The 22,350-nt window shown below is 34.6% G+C and overlaps 2 protein-coding genes and 1 long non-coding RNA gene across 16 annotated transcripts; all 3 read right to left on the reverse strand.

The window, feature by feature from the left end:
• Window positions 1-789: 789 nt before the first annotated feature.
• LOC105794446 (uncharacterized) lies at window positions 790-4,662 on the reverse strand. Of its 14 annotated transcripts, XR_008194498.1 has the most exons (6): window positions 4,029-4,661; window positions 3,411-3,941; window positions 2,530-3,114; window positions 2,339-2,450; window positions 2,079-2,185; window positions 790-1,044 (listed from the first exon to the last, which is right to left on the reverse strand). It is a non-coding gene; the product is annotated as an uncharacterized LOC105794446 (long non-coding RNA). The 14 variants fall into 14 exon arrangements; XR_008194499.1 differs by having other exon boundaries at window positions 2,079-3,114; window positions 4,029-4,153; window positions 4,480-4,662; XR_008194497.1 differs by having other exon boundaries at window positions 2,079-3,114; window positions 4,029-4,195; window positions 4,480-4,662.
• Window positions 4,663-14,471: 9,809 nt separating this feature from the next.
• LOC105794448 (pentatricopeptide repeat-containing protein At1g71060, mitochondrial) lies at window positions 14,472-16,701 on the reverse strand. Its single transcript, XM_012623624.2, has 2 exons — window positions 16,514-16,701; window positions 14,472-16,406 (listed from the first exon to the last, which is right to left on the reverse strand). The coding sequence occupies exons 1-2, from the start codon at window positions 16,619-16,621 to the stop codon at window positions 14,742-14,744; spliced, it is 1,773 nt and encodes a 590-aa protein (XP_012479078.1). The 5' UTR covers window positions 16,622-16,701; the 3' UTR covers window positions 14,472-14,741.
• A 1,419-nt stretch (window positions 16,702-18,120) lies between these two features.
• On the reverse strand, window positions 18,121-22,051 carry LOC105794449 (beta-glucuronosyltransferase GlcAT14A). The gene is made up of 4 exons (XM_012623625.2): window positions 21,033-22,051; window positions 19,280-19,355; window positions 19,078-19,193; window positions 18,121-18,960 (listed from the first exon to the last, which is right to left on the reverse strand). Exons 1-4 carry the CDS (start codon window positions 21,514-21,516, stop codon window positions 18,437-18,439), a joined length of 1,200 nt encoding a protein of 399 aa, XP_012479079.1. The 5' UTR covers window positions 21,517-22,051; the 3' UTR covers window positions 18,121-18,436.
• Between the last annotated feature and the right edge of the window lie 299 nt (window positions 22,052-22,350).

The raw sequence follows: 22,350 nt of genomic DNA on the forward strand, positions 1-22,350 counted from the left end.
TTTTTTTCTCGTTTCTTAATAGCTAAATCTCATCAATTCTGGAAAATTATTGTTTTCGATAGATCTTTCATCCGTTACAGATCTTTTACGATCTTGTCGAAAACCCCCTAAATCTTGAAATCCATCATTAATTCTTTCGTTTTGTCAACAGAATGACCCGTGTAGATAATCTGGATCATACTTGGATGTGAGGATACTATACCAAAACAGGCTTTTAGCGGCGCTTTTTAGCGCCACAAATACTTTTAGCGGCGCTTTCGAAAGCGCCGCAAGAAACGCCGCTAATGACAGCGTTGCTAACTTTAGCGGCATTTTTATAAATAATGTCGCTAAAGATCATGACCTTTAGCGGCGCATTTCTCACAAACGCCGCTAAAGACCAAGACCTTTAGCAGCGCTTTAACCACAAACGCCATTAAAGACCAAGACCTTTAGCGGCGCTTTTCTCACAAATGCCGCTAAAGACCAAGACCTTTAGCGGCGCTTTAACCACAAACGCCGCTATAGAACATGAGCTTTAGCGGCGCTTTTCCCACAAACGCCGCTATAGAACATGAGCTTTAGCGGCGCTTTTCCCACAAACGCCGCTAAAGAACATGATCTTTAGCGACGCTTTTATCACAAACGCAGCTAAAAATACAACTCTTTAGCGGCGTTTATAGAAAAACGCCACTAATTTTAACAAATTTGTAACACCCGATTTTCATCCATATACAATCCTTCCTATAACATAAAATCCAACCAAAAACAACAAATTTAAATGATACTTCAAATTCAATGAAAGATAAATGATATAAATTGATAACTGAATTATAATTCAAAATATTCTTACAATAATATTAAAATTAACAATGTTAAAAATATTCTTACAATAACTAAAGCACACTAAAATGTTTACACAATCACCTCCCAGAAACAGGGGCAGCAATAACCACAAGAACAAAAAAAAAGAAAAATTACAGCATACCTGAAAGAAGAAATTTCAGCCTCTGTGTTCTCCAATTGCCTCTCCAATTTTAGCTCATTCGACCTTAATCTAAGTGCCTAAAAAGAAAAAAGCAGATGCAAGCATAAATAACTTTATACAAAAAAAAAAAAACATTCAATGGAAGATAATCCAAATGCTCGTCATATGGTCTAAACAAGCAAATTAACAAGATCAAAACCAAATAAATATAAGAGAGAGAGAGAGAGAGTTAAATCAACACTTAAAATCCTTTCGGTTCTGTGCAGTAAGGATGGCAAACTATTTAATCTAATGGTAGAAATTTATAACAAAGATATTTGTAATCATTAAATTAATACTTTTTTTGTCTTTCCACTTTTCATCCTTGCTACCAAAAAGTGCTAGCCTTTTATCACATGCCTAAAGGAGAGGCCTTCAAGCAAGACATACACATAAGTACTGGAAAATTAAGCCAATACTAACTTTCAAGGTAACACTTTGGAATAAAACTAAATAAGTAAAGGTCTAATTATGAATTTTATCCCCTTAATTTACAAAACCTGATAAGTTAGTCCAATTGGATAACATTAGTAAACCTCACTGTTAAATTACTAGCTTGAACATCAACACTTCAATATTTAATATGTAAGGAATTATCAAAATCAACATTTCAATAATTTATATGCAAGAAATTAACACAAATCATGTATAATGTATTTACATGCAAAAATTAGCAAAAATTAACAATTCATGTATAATGTATTTACCAAAAACGGACCAACTTGTCAATTTTATAACATTTTAAATGCAACAAATTAACACAAATTAACAATACAAGTTCATATATTCACCAAAAACCAGACTAAATTTTCAATTTTATAAAATGAGAGGATGGAAGTCTAACAAATTAAAGTTTCCAATGAAATTCAGACTTACACCATTAAGTAAATAAGAGTTTTAAACTATCGGAGATCAAAACAAATTAGCAAAACCAACTGTTCAAGAGCATGTATGCACAAAAAATAAGATCAAATTTCCAATTTTGCAAATTAAGAGGATCAAATTCTAACAAATTAAAGTTTCCAATGAAATTCAAAATTACACCATTAAGTAAATAAGAGTTTTAAATTACCTGAGATCAAAAACCCATTTTGGGTATAAACTTATGTAACTATTTATTAAATCTGCAACGTCGTTTTGATGCTTTGGTTCAATATTAGCTGAAGCTTCTCTAAGTTCCTGCAATTTTGAAACAACAAAATTTAAAAGAATAAAAATTTGAGAAGCTATTACATTTCATGTAAGTGTAAATTAATGACGTTAGTGTGTTTAGGTGGGAAACAAAATATAAGTTGAGACAAGTTGAGGTATAAATTGCATATTAATCCTTACCAAAATTGATAGCTAAAACTTTATCTTGTTAACCATAATTAAGATCATATTATTCAAAGTTTGCAATTTCAGTTTCAAGCCGTGAAGAATGAAATAATAGCCATAGCAGCGCCTGCAAAACCTCCATATGAATGAACAAATGTAGTTCTTATAATATAAATAATCAAAAGGAGCAATAATATAAAACATACCTTTTTGTAGTTTCCTTATTTTCTCTGAAATCAAACAGCAGCAGATCCATATTTCTGTTTTTCAAACGTTAATCTGAGACAAAACGTTAATCTGGAAGGAAACGACTTTGTATAAATTCCGCCATATCTTCAAGTGAATAACTGAAAGAACTTGAATTTTAAGAAGACTGTAACAGATCCACCTCAGAAAATTAAAACCAATAAACAAAAACACAATAACCAACTAGCAGTCAACTTGTCAGGTCAAAGCACTCACGCATAAATCATTGCAAATAAAAACTATACACAACCAAACAAACTTCGTAAGGCAATCAAGATAAAGTATAACTTGAAATAAACCACAAGAGTCTACCTTTCTGATACTGCTGATCAGTGACAGGCTTCTTATTAGCAGCTGGTCCCAAGCAAGAAACAAAGCAAACAAAGCAAATGTCTAAAAGCAGAAGCAAACGTGAATGAAGGCACATATAGTTGTGGAAACGGGAGTAACAAGCTAATGGGACTTACAAGACAAGGACGCTTAGGATCTAGGAAAACAACCCGTAGTATTTGTTCTATTGCAACTTGATCCTTCTGCTCATCAAACTGCAAAAACCAAGCACCTAAGATTAATTACTCAACAAAATTACAAATATCCAACCACAAGAGGAAGAAATACAGATAGGTAGAGAAGCAATCAATCAATAGTATAGATGGTGAAATTTACAATTGTGCATCATGCTAAATATTATTGAAAAAACCGTGCATGCCTCTTTCAAAATTGGCCCAAGATCAGCTTTGAGAAAAAATAAATTCTCATCCCATCAAGCATGCACAAAAGCGACGGAAAGATAATTTTTGAAGGTCTGGAAAGATAATTTTTTAAAAAGGGAAGTACATACATGGAAAATATAGCTTATTAGCTGGATCAAGTTTGAGCCGAAGCCGAGTCCGCAAAAGCGACTTTGCAACGGACAGCTACCTTCATTTTCTTGCACAGGAGGGCTCCGATTCCATGAGGAAGAACTACCAGCCACGGTTCATTTAGATAGGTAAGGCAGAGTCTCAGACAGAACAATCTCCGCAGCTGCGTCCACATCCTTAGAGTTCTCGATAGCAACAGCTTTTAGAATTCGTGAATCAACATACGCAGTAGGAGAACCAAAAATAAATCCACTGAAATAAGAGAAAGGAAAATGAAAGAAAATCTCCCGAAAAGCACCCAATATAGCTCACTGAACCTAAGAACCAAAAATAAATTATGAGATCCAAAATCGATGGGGCTGAAAGGATAAATTTAACATTAAAAAATGAAGGAAAAAATAGAGAATTAAAACAGAGAATTAAACGCGTTCCAAGTCAATTTCAAAAGGAGGATTGGGGATTCTCATCTCACATTCCAGATACTCCCTAAGGGTCCATATGTTCAAGAACTGCAAAGATGAAGCAAATAACAAGTTCTAATTTTTCCAAAGAATTCATTATAATAATTCCAGCTGTAAATTCAATTGCAAAGTAACCTGATATGGCTTTCTGGCCACAGTTTTTCCATCAGCTTTCTCATCAAATTCTCCTTCCTTCCTCTTTGCCTTTCCTTCACAATTTGCCGCTATATGGCCCATCTGATCGCATGTGAAGTATTTATCTTGCCCAGGGGTGAAGACAATTTGAAAATATTTCATAAACCCTGTTACTTTTGGGCCAGGAGGGAACATGATAATAGAATGATAAAACATCCTTCGAAGTAAATGATAACAGAGAGAAAAAAGTGGTATCATTTTCTGAGTAAACGAACAGAAAACGTAACTGAAATGCAGAAGAGAAAGTGAAAAATTAAAACAGATAAAGAAGTTGAATGTTGAAGGAAATGGAAATAAATGATTGAGAATAAGTTGAGAAAAGCAAAGTCACATGAATTAAAACAGAAAAAGAAGGAAATAAATGATTGAGAAGAAGTTGAGAAAACTTTACCTTGGGTATGTTGAAGGAAAGAAAGAGGCTTCAGAGTCACATAAGAAACAGATAAAGTATGAGCTCTTCTGAGATGTATGCAAAAAGAGGGAGAGAGGGGAAGATGATGATGAAGACGGTGGTGGCAGAGAGAAACCCTTGGGTGTTTTGAGGATACCAACATTAGGGGTGAAAATTTAGGGGTTTCAGGGGGAATTTTGGAATAAAAGCGGTAAAAGTGAAATAATTTTTATGGCGTCTTTTTATAAAAGTGTCGCTATTGTTTATCTTTTGTGGTGTTTTTATAAAAACATCGCAAAAAAATTATTTTCATTTTGAACAAAATGATGTCGTTTTACTATCTTAAAATTTTTTATTTTGTTTTTTATAAATTGATTGTTTTTTGTAGCATTTTTTATGAAAACGCCGCTAAATGTTTTGCTATATAAAATGGCTATTTTTTAAAGTAAAATTATTTTTTGTGGCGTTTTTTTATAAAAACGCCGCTATTGCTTACCTTTTGCGACGTTTTTATAAAAACGGCGCTAAATGTTTTGGTATATAAAATGGTGCTATTTTTTTAAAGTAAAATTATTTTACTATCAAATAATCTCTCACACATCAAATTTCTATTAAAGATTGAAACGTTAATTATGATTTTATATTGTTCATTTCTGATCTAATCTCCATTTTATTAGAGATATTTCTTCCTAACTAAAATATAATTATTTTGCTAGATGTTCGATGTGGAATGATTTTAGTTTTTGTATTTTATTTTTATTTGTTATAATTTGGTCCTATATATCTAAAATAGATAGTTACCTATCCGTATCAATTTGTTACATTTTTTTTATTTATTAATTTTTTTTAAATCTAATATTTAAATATATCAAATGGTTTAAATGAAATATTTTTTAGTCACAAACACAGCTAATGTTACCTTTTCCGGCGTTTACAGAAGAAACGCCACTAATAAATTAAATTCTTGTAATAAAACGACACCATTTTGAAAAATTCTAAATCATATTAGCGGCGTTTTGGCTATAAACGCCGCCAAAGCTCGCATATTTTACAATTTTTTACATTCAATTATTGTATATTGCATATCAATCTTAAACTAATAATCTTTACAATTTATTATTTCTCTTTTACAATTATATAAGAACTTATTTAATATATAAATTAAAAAATACTAATTAATCTAAACCTTAAACCCTAACTCGACCCCGAATCTCTAAACCCTAAATCACTAACTCTTAACCCCAAACCCCAAACCCTAAACCTCTAATCCTTAATTAATATAGAAATTAAAAAATACTAATTAATCTAAATCATAAACCCTAACCTGATCCCAAATCCCTAACCCCTAAACATTATTTAATATATAAATTAAAACACACTAATTAATCTAAATCCTAAACCCTAACTTGACACTGAATCTATAAACCCTAAATCCTTAACTCTTAATCTCTAACCCTTAACCCCTAACCCATAAACCTTAAATCACAATCCTTAAATCAGAATCCCTGATCCATAATCCCTAATTCCATAATTTATAAACCTTAAAATTGCAACTCTTAAACCAGCCTAAATCCTAAATTAACTATATATATATACCCTAAACCATATATATTAAACCCTAAACTATAATGATAATTAAATTAAATATTTTAAAATTAATACTATCGTATCTTTTACAATTATATTTGAAATTATTTAATATATAAATTAAAAATCAATCAATCATGTACACAAAAAAATTTAAAATTATTTTAAATAATAGTATTTTAAAAATATTTTTCTATGTTTTTTTTTATTTCAAATTTATCCATTTTTATCAAATATTCAATTAAAAATAAATTAAATAGTAAATAGCAAATAAAATGTTTTTGCAGCGCTTTTTCAAAAACACTGCTAAAGCCCTGAACATTAGTGGCGCTTCTTGGAAAACGCCGCTAAAGATCTGAGCACTAGCGGCGCTTTTTTAAAAACGCCGCTAAAGATCTGAGCATTAGCGGCGCTTTTTTAAAAACGCCACTAAAGATCTGAAAGGTACAAAACGATGTCGTTCGGCTTAGGTTTTTTGCGGCGTTTTTCCAAAAAATGCCGCTAATGCTAATTTTTAGCGGCGCTTTCCTAGAAACGCCGCTAATGCTTGATCTTTAGCGGCGTTTTACGTAAAGCGCCGCTAATGCTCGATTTTTAGTGGCATTTTTTGTCCAAACGCCGCAAAAAACGCCGCTAAAAGCCTGTTTTGGTGTAGTGGGACCATCGTACGAGAAACCAGAAGTCAGGTGTGTGTTCTTTTACAAAAAAACAAGTCAAAATTCAGAACTGTTCGATCGCTCACGGCCTACCACACGGGTAGGGGTGAGCGTTCGATTGAATCAAATCAAAAAATTTCAAGTTAATCAAGTTGACCAATCCTATTTTATTATCTTAACTCAATTTGAAATTTTTTCGAATTAAGTCGATTGAGATGGAATTCGAATCAAATATATTTGTTCAAGTTAAATTAAAAAAATTACTTTGGGTTCTTGTAACCACTATCACCCACCGTAATCAAATTTGTCCAGCGTAATCAAATTTGTTATTAACTTTCACCACCTCATAATTTATTTATTAATCTTTTATATACAAGTTAGCTTCTTTGCTTGCTTAGTTGCTTAAATTATCTTATGATTCTTGTGACTATGTATTTTGAAATTAAAAATATATTAAATGTAAAATGTGATTTTTTAATAAAAGTTATTTTAAAGATAAAATGTGAAATTGACACCAACATAAAATTTTAACACGAAAATTTTATGGAATCATCAATAATTCAATTTTAACATATTTATAAAGTGTCAATATGATTAAACAATTCAATAATATAAATAATACAAAATGTGAAATTTAATTTAATAATATAAATAGTAGATATAAATAAAATTATTACTATTTAGGCTTAAAGATTTTTTTGGATTATTTTGCTTTTTTGGGGGTAAAGGGTGAGAAGTAAAAGTTTAGGGTGAAAATAAAAAGTTTTTGGAGAGTAAAATTTTGGGTGAAGGTAAATGGGAGGAGTAGAATCTTGGAGGGAAAATATTCAAAAAAAAATTTGAGGGGGGATGAGTTTGGGGTAGATGGGGGTGAGATGGGAGGGGAGTAAAAGTTTAGTGGGGAAAGTAAAAAAGTTTGGGGGTTTGGGGTTAAAATGTAAAATATTATAGTTTGATATTCGGTTTATTCGACTTATTCAAGTTATTTGAATTCGAAAATTCAACTCAATTCAACTCAAAATTTTTGAAAACAAAATGAGTTGACTCGAATAACTCAATTCGTTTAACTCGAAATTCATAATTTTTTCAGTCGAATCGAGTTTTGCTCACCTCTACACATGGGTGTGTGGCTAGTCCGTGTAGATCACACAGCCTCACACACGGCCATGTCCCCCTTAAAATCCCAAAACTCCACTTCTCACACGGTCTGAGTCTCCCCACACGGCCGTGTGGCCCTTGCGTTTTATTTTTCCTCTGCACGACGTATCGCACATGGTCTAGAGCTCTCCATACGGTTTGGTCACACGGCCTGTGTGGCCCCTGAATCACAAAATTACGGATTTGTCATATTCTTTATTATTTTGTTCAAATTAGTTGCTGATTAATTTTTAATGACATTTAGAGAACTAGATTATGCAATTAAGATTATGCAATTAAGCCCTGGATTAGGAATAGAACAACGAGATATATGGATGATCGAATTTACTAATTGAATTCCTCTTGATTGATTGCTTGAATAGTGAATAATGTTACATGTACTTTATGAATACCCAATTGAATGATCCGAATGCCTAAATTGTTGGCAAAATTGGATGCCTAATTTATTCATGATGGTCATTGATTGGTTTTGAGATAAAAAGTAAACGATATATTGATTGAATGTCTTGGAATGTATTTATATTACATTTGCATGGGTTGAGTTGATATGATTGGAGGAAGAACTGGCAGCATATTTGTATTTAATCGTTCGTTGTGTACTCACAGTTTCAGCAAATTCCAACTGCGACGGTCTCGCTGTGTACCCACAGTTATTGCAGACCCTAACTGAGACGTTTTCACTGTGCTCTCACGATCCCTCTAACAACTCTTATCAGCAAAATGGTCTTGTTTCCGCAGTTACTGGCAGCTTTTATCTGCAATTACCCGAATCAGAATGTGGTATTAAGTCCACAAACTGGAGTGATGGTGGAGGGAGTTTGAGGGAACTCCCAATTTTGGAGCGCTAGTGGTTAGGGGTAGGACAACCGATTTTTGTACGACATATTTGACAATTTTGCATACATGACTGAATTTACTTGATGAAACGGTTGAACTGATTTATGTGCATATATCTTTTGTGAACAGTATGAATAAATTTGAAATTGATTTAGTTGATTGTCTATGTTTGAGGATATTACTATTAGTTGACTAAAGTAGCAGCATCGAATTATCGTATTTGAAATTGAAAAATAATTATAACCGATTACTATTCTTGATAATGAGGTACGATGTTATTTAATGTTTTAAAAAATAAATGTATGATTTGGTTTATTGTAAAAGGACTCACATTGAGCTTCCATAGCTCATTCCCCCTAATATCCATCTTTACAGATAACCCTTTAGGCTAGGACACAGACACAACACTCGGAAGGTCTCAACTTTTGTTTCATCTTTATTTTCGTTAATGTTATTATTTTTAATTCCTTCGGAGGTATAGTTATTTTCCGTTTTCTGTTATTATGAACCGTGGTTTGGGTTTAGTTTTAATTTAATTGTTAGATTCATCCCATTCAGTATATGTTACAAGATTTAGGTTATTAATACCGCATTGTTTTATTAAAAAGACTTACGTTTTAATTTCTCTACCAACTCTAATAAGTTTAACTAGAATATAAATTTTAAATCACCTTAATAAACTAGAGTTTTAAATGAAAATTGATTTTGATAAAGGCCAAGCCACTTCGATGGTTAATGTAATCTCTTGAATTCGAGTCTACTATCTATGCCGAGTTAGGGAGGTTACATGATCGATTCGACCATTGGTTCGATTTTGAAAAATTGGTTAAAATATTTCATTTTGGCATATGTTGATAGTTGGATAATGAAATTTTAGTTTGATAAAAATATTAGATAATAAAATATTGGTTCAATCTATAAAATTCCTTTCTAGCCTACCTTATCTTTGGATATCTTTTAGGGTAAAAGGCCGAAACAGCCAAAAACTGCTAGTATCAACAATCACAAATTCATGGATCTCATCAAGAAAATCCACATTAAAAGTAAAATCATCAAAAGTCTCAAGTCCTGGCTAACTTAAACGATCGACAATCCTATTACCCAAACGGACTACATAAGAAAATCAAAAGATAAAAATAAATGTTTATACAGATGAGCCTCATACATGTAAGAGCCCAAGAAAGAAATATCATCCAAACTAGAATGAAGTTTTGAAATTACAGGAGCGCAATTAGATTCGAGCACAAGATGAAGATTGAACACATATTCCCATTTTAAAAAATAAATTTGTGTTTTTATAAGATTTTAATCAACAAATGTTGAAAGTAGTAGTAAGATGCATTCTAATGTTTGAGAAAAAAATCAATTTTGAACTATAAAGATGACATTATTGGAAAGATAGTCACGAATCTCTAAAAAATATATTTACAGAACCTAAAATGAATATAAAAAAAGGTTAACATATATGGAGACACCTGAACTTGACAATTTATATCTACTTGGTACATAAACTTGGAAACCGCAAATCAACTTAGTATTTTTTTAGGTACTTGACTAATGTCGTTAAAATGCACTAACATGACATTGATGTTTTGTTAGAGTTGTGTGATCGAATCCCATCACTTGTTAAAGAAATAAAATACAAAGGCAAAATAGGGGGATTTGTGGGGGCGAAATATTGTAGCTCACCACAGATCCCCATTAAGCACCAAACTGGACTGGGGATGCAAGGGCGGAGCCCTTGCTATACGGACCATGCCACACAAGTTGAATCTGTATAGGACTAAACTTCTTCTATTAGACATTGATTATAACAGCGTTGTTTAACCCTTAAATAGATATAGTCAAACTCTTCTTGTATCATGTGGTTTTTCAACATTAGTGAATTTTTCCTTCTTTGCCCATGGTTTTTCTCGATAAGGGTTTTTTACGTAAAATATGTGTGTTCTTATTTTTCTTTCTTATTACTTTGCGATCATTCTTATTGCCATTATTTTGATGACACATGATAACCTTATATTTTGATAGGTGGCAAAAAAATTTAAAAACAAATAATATTAAAAAACTATAAATTTTTTTTACCATGTATCAAAATTTGAGGCTATCACATGTCGCTACACTATTGGTCATCAACGCCACATTAACGTATTTTTACAATGTTAATCAGTACCTAAAAAAGTATCAAGTTTATTTAGGTACCAATTAAGTAAAAACCATTTAAGTATCAAAGAGATATAAATTTCCAAATTTAGATACATTTGTATATGTTAACCTTATAAAAAGATACTTTAATTTTAAAAACAACAGGAAAATTATATTAAAAAATTAGAATGAAAGTATTTAGTGTTCACGTATCCCTACGTATACAAGTATAGCCCTACTGCGCCCTTCATATTGTACAAAGCCTATTATTTACTAGATAAGTCATAAACTCTGACACCAAGAAGTGTTATTATTATTGCCTGTTTAACTTTGCTAACTCTTCTTTAGAAATTCTCACATTGTTAAAATGTCCATTGTTCGGCTCGGCTATACTTCCATTTGCATTAGGACACGTGACAGGCCAAAAAGATGCTTGAATAGTAAGTTTGCCTTTAGCAAGTAGGAAAATCACTTGCAAGCTCACCCTCCCGAGATGATTACCCGGTCCACAAATGGCCTAATATTTATTGGGAACATGAAGTCATTGGTCACTGAAAATCACATGGTCTCAACTGCTTTATTTCATCAGAGTCAGAATGAATGAAGGGTTTTATCCTTTCATAAACATCCTCATCCCATCAAAGACATCTCTTCCTACACACTCCATAATGATGACTAGATGGCAAGTCCAACATGTTAACACCATATTACACTTGATCTTTTCCTATAAATACCTTCAAGAATGATGAAGATGGATTGACCCTTCAAAAGCACCAAGATTACATCTTGCCAACACCCTTTTAGCATTCAGCCTTCAAGTTCTCTCCACCATCACTTTCCAGAACCTTCGGCTATCTGCCATGACTGGGTGAATGGCATCCACAATAATAACTCTTCTCTCCTCTGTATTCTTCTCTTCTTGTATCATTGTATCAACAATTGGTGTGGTGAGTGTTGAAGACATGGCGTCACACTTTCAAAGTGGCACCCCAAGTGATCAACCCAACCAGACCAACAATCCGGCTGACCAAGTCAACTCTTTCACTCCACTCAACGCTCTCATCTCACCTATCTCAAGTATTTCTACTAGTTTGAACTCTACACAGGCCTTCCTTCTGCCTCCATTCTTGTTGAAACTCATTTGCAATTACAAGTGTCATCCTCTCTACATTAAAGCAACTGGTGAAAGTTCTAAAAGATCCATCAGTCTCAAACCCTACCATTCACATTGCACCAATAGGAAATGCTTTTCCAGCACTTTGATTCCCTCAACAGCTGTAGTGCCTCTGTCACAGCCTAGTGTAACTCCTCCTAGGCCTTTTGACCATATAGCCCGCTATCTGTAAGAAGTTGTAACCTATCTTACAGCCACACCTCATCCCCCAACCGTGACTCCTATTCCACTAAATAGTGGTCTCACCAACAAGCATCAGGACCACAGCCTCATGACTTAGAGACTCAAGAGAAACTACGACATTTGGAAAAGCAATTCTTTTAGCAAAAACGCTAATTCAAGAAGTAGCAGGAACAACAACCAAAAGAATGCTTAGAATGAGCAACTTATTGCGGAACTGAGTCGCACTCGAGGAGAGAAAATCTAAAACTTCAAGAGCAGGAAACTCAATTTGTGCTCTAAGAGGGTAACAAGCACAACAATTTGGAATGACTTCACAAGTAAAATGTCGACCTCTCGATGGCATCCTAAGCTCCTTGGAAAACCAACTCAAAGTTTTCAAGGCAAAGCTAACATAAGAGGTAAAAGGGGAAGATTAAACAAATCTATCAGGAATTACTCCGATGGACCATTGGCACCCAAAGTTTTAGAAAATCGCATCTCCCTTTCAAGTTTATGAAGTTCCTATATAACGAACTGGGAGATCCGAAAACCCACCTAGCCCGGTATAATAACTACATGAATATACTAGAAGCATCTGATGGAGTGAAATGCAGAGCCCTTTCCATGACTTTTTCACAAATGGCCCAACAATGGTACCTATCACTACGTTGAAGATCAATCCATTCTTTTGATCAGTTGGTTGAACAGGTCATGACCCTTTTTTTAGCCAACAAGACACTCCAACAATACTCGACATATTTGATAATCATTCGATAAGGAGCGAATGAATCCCTACGTGATTATGTTAAAATATTTCGTGCTACCAGCATGACGACAAAGGAAGTCACCGATGAATGGGCCATTCAAGCCTCTATTGTTGGGACCTCTCATCAGTACCTAAGATACATCATCATTGGGAACCCTCTATCCAAACTCTCCCGTCTCTATAAAATGGTGCACAAACTCTAAGAAGGAGATGAGATTAGAAAAATCCGTGCTAATTTTTCCACATTAGCATTTGGCCAAAGCAACCTTCCACAAAGATCACCTCGTAAGAGATTTCAAGACTATCAGCAGCCAAGGACCATCAACAACCAAGGACTAGTTGAGAACTCCAAACCCGACATTGGCCAAAGCAACCTTCCACAAAGATCACCTCGTAAGAGATTTCAAGACTATCAGCAGTCAAGGACCATTAACAACCCAAGACCAGTTTAGAACTCCAAACCTGACATAACACCAATACAGAACTCCTTACAATGGAGTTCATAATAGACAAAGATGTTCACATAAAACAATGGAGAACAATCTTACAACAAAGGTATTAGTAATCTCTTAAATTTGCCTACCATTATATATGAGAATGTCCAGGCCAAATCACGCAGGCAAGGTTAAGACCAAGATCTATAAAACATAAAACTCCTATGCGGTGTATGATATACGGTGAAAAGAAAATGCAAATGTTTCCTATGCTTTCTCCTTTCTTTCCCCATCCTCTTGACAACTGAAGAATTCACCAGATGGGCAACATTAATTCAATTAATAAAGCTACAATTTTAAACAACAAAATATACCAAAACAGAGCAACAAACGCCTGTTGTATTCTGTGGAGGCTGCAACAATCAGTTGCTATGATCGGTTCCAGTAGTAGCTTTAAGAATAGTGGTAGCAACTCACGGCATAAAAATGCTAGAAGTTGACAGAAATATTAGAAACTATATTATTGTTTTACTTAGTTCGGTGCAAGCTACTCATTCAGTAGCTAAGTTTCAAAAATTTAAAAGCAATTTATTTTTGTCCCTTTTCCTAGCTGGTCAAAGACCAAGCATGAAGTGAAAGTTGTATCGACGCATAACCCCTTCAATTGCCACACTAAGCCTTCAATTGACACCTAGCTTATGCCATGTAACTATCCTTTTTCTAGCTTTAAATATCTAACTATCAACCAATTGTGTAGACATTAGGCCTCATGTTTTAATTAGCCAAGTATCTTATTTTCATTTACATGTAGTTCAATTCAAATATATAGTGTGGATTTTTGTAAGTCGTAGATTTGACCGGTTGAATTCACCTGATTTTGAGCGCAATCTTCGAAGCAAAATGTGTGAACTACTGCTTCTGTTGTCTTTGTTGGTATTTATTTTGGGGAGGATATATGGTTGTGATGGAGATAGAAGCAGCAAGTTTCACATTATTATTTGATCAAAGTAGCTCTCTTGGTTTTTATTCTAGCCAGTTTTAGCTTTGTTTTAGTTTTATGTAAAAAATGAAAGGGCTTAAAATCAAATAAGGCTACATCTGAATTTGATTAAGTAATTAATGCATGAATTTTAGTTTTCAATATAATCCTTAAAGAAACATACATTTAATGAAATGGGGTCTAATATTGAAGAATAAAAGAAATTGCCACAAAGTCGCACGTTTTGATTCTTATCAAAGCTACCAGATACCAAATAGTAGCCCAGATTCTGTCACTAGGAAAAGATGATAACATTGAAGGTGCTGTATGAACCTGAAGGGCACCAGCATATAGCTCACATTCTTTCTCACTTCTGGTCTCTAACAACTAACGGAGTTCCCCTCAGCTTATTGATTTTCCGAGCCAAATTTAAAGCTTCATCCTTCTTCCCCTCACCAAGTAGAGCCTGTTTCAGATTACTAAACATCTTGGCCGGAGGTCGAATACCCGCATCCAACATTTCCTGAAAATATTTGCAAGCTTCACCTAACTTGTTCTTGTGACACAAGCTGGTAATTAAATCAGAGTACATATGCATCCCTGGAAGCACTCCCTTGGCCTTCATCTGATCCCAAACCTGCTTTGCCAAATCCACTCGATCCTCGTTGCAGAACATCCTTACTATAATTTCGTAAGTACTCACAGTTGGCTCACAGCCCGGCTCATTCAACATTTTCTGGAATCTAAAGTAAGCCTCATTCGTCCTCCGAGCCTTTATTAAGTGATGAAGAATTATATCGTAAGTTCTCGAATTCGGACCAGCCGAATGTTTTCTCATTTCATCTATCACTTGAAATGCATCATCTATTCGCATTGACCAACAATAAGCCCCAACAAGGGAATTATAAGTAGGTGCTTCTGGAGTAAAACCGCAACTCTTGAAACGTTCAAAAAACTCCAGAGCTTCACTTAACCTCTTCTCTGAACCTAATCCATTAATCAAAGTACAATAAACATGGGGTGTTGGCTTGCAATTCTTTGCCTCCATCTCATGAAATAACTCGATGGCTGCATCATACTTCTTCGCCTTACAATACGCACTGATCAAAATACCATAAGTCACAACATCTGGCTCGAAACCGTCATATTTCATCTCTAGGTAAACCTCGTCTAACCTCAACAAGTTGTGTTCTTTTCCCCACCCTTCCAACAAAATCGTGTAAGACTTTATATCGGGAACAAACCTTCTCTTTTTCATTTTATCAAACACTTTGTTTGCTTTCTCAACATGTCTGGACTTACACAGAGTATCAAGTAATCTATTGAAATCCGATGTTTCAAGCTTGAAACCGAACTCCTCCATCCTCTCAAAAGCCTCTATAGCCTCTTCAACCTTCCGGGCTCTTGCGTGCCGCCTTGAGATCAATGCAAAAGTATCTTTATTCAGTAATTTTCTCCTCTTCATTTCATTCACCAAACTCCATATTAATTTGAACTGCTTAATCTTACCCAAAGCTTCAATCAAAGCATTGTAGCTTTCTGTGTTATATTTAAACCCTTTTTGCTTCTCTGCCCATGTAAAAAATGACAAAGCAATGACACCCGCATTGCTTAGCCTCTTCAAAACCTCTACAACAAGTGAAGGAGAAACTTTAATTGAAGCATCTTCGAGCAATTTATCGGCATGAGAACCAGAGTGGGTGGAGAGGAGTGTGCAAATTCTAGCAGCATCTTGTTCGAGTTTGGTTTCTGCAGGGTTCTTTTCATAGTGTTCGACAGACAAATGTTTCGGCGTTAAATCCTCATGGATCGATCTATAGATGATACGGTGAAGAGTTGAGGAATACCCAAATGAGGTTTCATGGCCTGGAAGTGAGTTACGATTGAAAATTCGACGTTCGATGGATTGCTTTGAGTAGGTAGTGAGTGATCGTGTGAAAAGAGCTGCAGCAATGGGTTTTCTGTGGGTTTTTGACAAAAAATTCAGAAATCGAAGGAGACTCATTTTCATGTTTGAGGGCTCACCTCCTACCTGTTTATGACAAAAGAAATTACAGAGTCATTAACTTGCAATTTATTCTCAAAGAGAAACTAAGAAGCACATAAGCTAAAAAGCAATTAGGAGTAGATATTCTCAACTTTGATTACTCGGGAAGATGACTTGACCACCCCTACGTCCAAGTGTACACGTACAAATTGAAGTATATCAAAGCTATAAAGTAGAGGTTTAAGCAATTTAAGTCTCATAAACTCTTTCAACTAAACGATTCAAAGTGAAACATTGAAACATTAGTCTCACTAATCAGTTGATGGTTTTCCTTATTTCGGTAGTGGAAAAGGAATGTTATGAATTTCTACCTCGAATTCAAATGTTATCATATTAATGCTTCCCTATTTTTTAAGGAGAAGATGGTAATTCAGCAAGGGTTTACGTTAAGATCCACATATGAACAGGAACATGAATAGATTATCATCAAGCTCATGAACCTCAAAAAAGTATTTGATTAATCGGACCATTGTCAACATATGGATAATAGGTCTTATCAGTATTGCCATATCAGAAATAATTTTTTTGATTATAGATAACAATCTAATCTTCTTATTCTATCATATCATTGGGGTTAAAGCTGTGCAGTACAATTTCGTTTTCAATGTCTCTCATGACAATATCGTTAAATGATTTTTCTCTGTCTCTGTTAATAATTGGAAGAGAAGTAGAGTTAAAAGCTTGCAAAGAATAGACAATGAAATGGCTTTAAGGAAGAATAAGGGAAATTTCGGCATTAAAGATAGGAAGTTAGAGATGGTGCATGGTTTCAATGAACGAACATAATGGTTTGTGGAATAACGTAATGATTCATAATGGGTTATGACGCTTTGGGGTGTGTGTGTGTGTGTGTTTTTTTTTTTTTTTGGGACATCTTAAAAAATCATTCACCTTTTAAAATGTATTGTAGTAAATATCTATTTATTCTCTGATAATTTCGAAAATTAGTAGCTTCGGCCATTGTGTTTGAATTATTGCATGAATCATTACTTCCTTGTTTCATTAGATGCCTTAACGTCAGAATGGCTTTTGAATGCGATCCTTCTCTGCTTCTATTCTTGTTTCAATTTTTCATTCGTCCTTTATACACAATAAGAGGAAGTCAAATCTGTAATTAGCAAATTTTAATTTGATACACAATAAGGGAGACTCTTCATATGCTTGCAAGGATAATTATGTTAATCTTCGAAAGTTTAAACTTAGTAAAGACTATGGGAGGGAGACTTCGTTGCAGCTAGCAATGTTAATCTTGGAAGTGTAAAATTTAGTTAAAGGCAGCACACACTAATCGCCTTTGCATTGGGAAAAAAACTGTTGGTTTGGGAGGGAAGGAAATACATACGCATAAACTGCCAAAGTTTACAAAGGGGCATGTATATCATTTTGACAATTCTGAATCCTAATTTCTAAATGGCAACCCGAGTGACCTTTTATGAAATTTGCTGTTATTGTAGTAGTATCTTTGGCAGTTTTAACAATGCTCGAATGACTTTAATCACCCTATTTGTTGCTAACCCTTTCAACATTTTGCTTAAATAAAGAAATAAATTTCTCCCACTCAACATTCATGATGTTCGGAATAGGTGATTAGCATAACTAAGCTTAAGAGTAGGCTTTTCTCAGCTTGATTTCTTTAGTTTACACTCTTCTTTCCACCAATTACCGTAGCCCAATTACTGGTATGAAGAAGAATAACAGAGGCAGAGAAGAGATTTTAATTAAAGAATTTGTCTTTCTAACATCAGCCAGCCAAATGAAAGGAGGGGGTAGACCTTACAACAGCATGCAAATGGCAGCTCAAAGAGGAAAGTCCTCCTAACAATGACTTCTGGGTGGCTTTTCACCATTAAAATAATGGAAGCCAACATTGTGGACCAAAACCTCAAATGAAATCACTTGTTTCTCTCTCAACCGTGTTTCAGAGGAAACCCCCCAGAAAAATAGACATACAGACCAAAAGAATGTATCTATCTTTTGAACCAAGGTCAATGCAGTGAGTCTATGTAATGTAATATTCACCTGCTTAACCTGCACTGATTGGACTGTGAATTCCAGTCATCAAGAAGGTTCGTTATGGTTTCTGCAAACTTCTTCGCTTGAGGTCCGGGTTTCAAGACATTTACATCACCCCACTGTGAGCAAGTATCACTCCACCAGCTCTTTCGGCCAGTGCACCATGCCCCTGGGGCAGCTTGGTTTCGCTTGCGCTTGAGGATCTTTTCATCTACCATGTCCAACACAGGATCATCTTCTTTAAACATTCTTGCAAATGCCGCTCCACTTTGAGCCATTTGATCATAATCAGAAATGTTGAGAAAGTGGGGTTCCATCTTTGGAGGATTGTCCCAGATCATATATCTTAAATCACTGTTTACAGTAGTGTTCTTTAACTCTGGTGAATTGCAAATGACGGTATGAAAATAGCTTTCTTCAGATAACATAACATTGTTGAAATACATCAGAAGTGTCCGGGGTAGATTATCCCACCCAAAGATGCAAAATTCCAGAAAGGATCTGCTTAACACAACCCACGGCGAACCTGCAACCCAATGCCAAAAATGTAAGTGATAGCATCTCCATAGAAGAAAACAGTCACAAATAGATTTTTATTTCATGAAAAGTAATGGATGACAATGATACGGATTGCAAACTATGCCTGTGAATATTTTAAAAGCATCAGGCATTGCCCGTTTCTCTGTAGCATAAAAAATTTTGGTCCTCCTTGCTAGGTAAAGCCCCGGGTCAACAACAATAGGCCGAAACCGTTGATCTCTGCATAAAGAACGAACCAATATGATTAGATTTAATTACAATAACAGGAGACTGATCTATAAATCTTATGAGAAGGGTTTGCCTACTCTTTCCACCCAAGGTCATTGTTATGATCAATAAAATTGAGGTCCCTCCTAACAGATGAAAACACATGGGACAAATCTGTGATATGAAATAAAAACAAAAAAAAAAAACAAAAAAAAAAAAGGTTAGTACAATAAGAACAACAGAAAGATAAGACAAGAAACAAAGGGTGAAACAATAGTTTTCCTGCCATTGAAATTTGAAAGAAGAAATGCAGGTAAAAGGAAGGGCATCATAATTTTTGTTCAATATGACATCGAAGCTTGGCACCAATAATGCATGATAGGTTGTCCCCTGCCTCCTTTGAGAATATTTTTAAGTTTGGAGCTACAGAGAAGCAAAGAATGTGGCATGGGAATTAAGTTTAGGATTTTCTATTTCATTCATTCTAAAGCTTCTCTATCCAAAAACCAAATCAGGTTTTTCAATATAACCTACCAACTATGTGGCAATAAACACCCATTATTTCAGAAGTTTGAATATGTTCAGAAATTAGTTTCAACATGTTAAGTATTTGAAACAATAGAACTTTAAGCCAAAAGGTACACACTAACCATATTCATAGACCTGATTTGTCTAGTTGCAAAAGTGTTACTTTGTCCGGACTCAGCATCCAAGCATAATAAAACAAGCAAAGAACATCAGAAACTCGATCATAGCACTTTCAGCTCCACGAATTTAACTTCTTTTTGGGCCCTTAAGTAGGTGATTAACCAAAACAGATACAATCTATAGCTAAAGTTTCTACAGACGAAAAAACATCACCTATTTCCTGCTAGAAAAGCAAATTATATTATTTAACATTATCTCGGGTTAAAATGATACGAGGGAATCTGCCATGTCCAAATGTTAAAGTGTATTAGCTTAAGGATCTGTGTAAAACAACCAATAAATGCTAAACTGATGTATCAACCACTATATCTGACCATATCAAAAACAAGCCTAGCTAGAAATCTAAACATTCAGGCATAGGATAAGCAAACCTGTAGAAAATTGGTCCAAAAGTTTCCTTCATTAAAATTAGAAGCTTTAGCAAAATCAGCAGATCTGAAACCTCATGAATCATCAACATAAATCTGCTGAAGCCGCTGATTAAGAGAAAAATATGCCAGTCATCCCCCACTGCACACTTTCCACTATCCAGTCTCTCAATCTGATAGCCTAAGTGTCATTTACATATGGATATGTACCGGCAAATTCGTTCCTTAAAGAGAATCTTCTTTTCAAGAGCCAGGGTGTTTGCTTTCTGGTCTAATCTATTTTCAGGACTCGACTTAAAATCAATAGTAACTAGTCAGAAACATGATCAAATTCAAGAATTTTCCTTGAATCGTATACAATATTCCCAAATCATATCCAATTTTTAGACTGTAGGAAAGATTTAAGAATTAGAAATGGTGCACCAAATTTTGGCAGAATGAATCCAAGCAAAAGAGCAACTACAACTAGGAGTCAACTATCTATTGTGGTTAATTTATACTAATTTCCCAGAAAAAGCAACCTAAACCAATTCCGAACATTTGCCTAATCCTAGATCATAAAGAGCACCAGAATCAGAAAATCTCAAGTCCCATTTCGTATCAAACCGTATATTATGAACTGAGACAATGCAAATTCATCAAAATTTCAAGTAATTCCAATTAAATCAAGATCATGTATATCCAAAGTCAAACTGTTCTCTGAATTCACCTAATTACTCCATATAAGAGAAAAACAACATAAATAAATTTTAAAAAATGAACCCAAACCGCTTACCGTCTTGAGTAAGCAAGGGATAATCCAAAGCACTCAAAGCAATAAACCAATCCCAGCCAGGATCAACCTTCATCAAAATAGCGGCAGCGTGCAAAGTGGAAGCAATATACGAAGAACCCATATACGAAAACCGATCAGGGTTCCCTATAACATCTACATTTGAAAAGCTCCTAATAGCAGGCACAGATTTCAAAGCCACAACCAAACTATACCGTTCGCCATCAGTGGCATCAGCTCCAAGATGCAATACATAACGATTCCTGGGGTGATAGACAGCAAGGAGTAGCCTAAAGATCCGATCTTTATCGCCTTTTCCACCAAATATATAATACCCAAAAGCTGGTGGATATGGAAGGCCGAGTTGGACCAGTGAAGGGAAAGGTCTAGGGGAGCTGAAAGGTGAGATCGAGTAAAGTACGAGGAGGAGAACGGAGAGAAATGTAAGGGAAAGAAGACTGAAAAACCATTTCCTTTCAGCTCCCATAACAATAGTGTTTTAAGGGTCTTCAAAAATTGTGGTAAAATTGGATTCAAAGATTGACTTTTGAGCATATGGTTTTGTTGAGGATCGAATGAGGAAATCCGGGTTGAATTTGGATTTTGAAGATGTTACAGGAGAAAGGTCGGATCTCTGGTTCCACAAGACTGAAAACCATTGATGATAAAATCTAGATCAGCACAGTAAAGCTCTTTTTTGTTTTTTGTTTTTTGCTCAATTCTCTCTTTCCCTCTCTCTCTCTCTCTCTCTCTCTCTCTCTCTCTTGCTGTAATGCCAATCAAAATGATTATAGCATTTTCTTTTCAGTCCTTTGCTCTTGCTTGTTTGTGTAAAATGTTCAAATCCTTGGCTTGTTTTGATGATGAAATGAATTTTTTTTTTCTTTGGAGGTGAAAGAATTAACTAGGGTTAGGGTTTTTTATTCTATTTTTTCTCTTTCAGGTTAGATTTGGCTTAGTTGGGGAGAAAGAACATTTGAAGTTTCAACCTGTGGATCTTCTGATCTGTACGATTTGATTTGTTTTTTCTGATAAGGTATAATAATCCATTTTACCCTCTAACTTTAAAATTATTTATTTATTTATTTTAAGTGATAAATAAATGAATTAAAAATAAATCCAAAAATGAAAAGAAACGAAATAAATAAATAAATAAAATTGTAACTCTGTTTTTTCTTCTTTTGGGTGGGTCCAAAAACACAAAACCATTTCACGATCCTGAGTTGCGCGTCAAGTAACGCGCTTCCGTGAAGGCAGTCCCTGGATTAACTTAATTTAAAAGGTACAGATCTAGATTCGCTAAACTCCTTTTAGAAAGGTG

The sequence above is a fragment of the Gossypium raimondii genome, chromosome 3 (assembly GCF_025698545.1).
Source record: "Gossypium raimondii isolate GPD5lz chromosome 3, ASM2569854v1, whole genome shotgun sequence".
Classification (NCBI taxonomy): Eukaryota; Viridiplantae; Streptophyta; class Magnoliopsida; order Malvales; family Malvaceae; genus Gossypium; species Gossypium raimondii.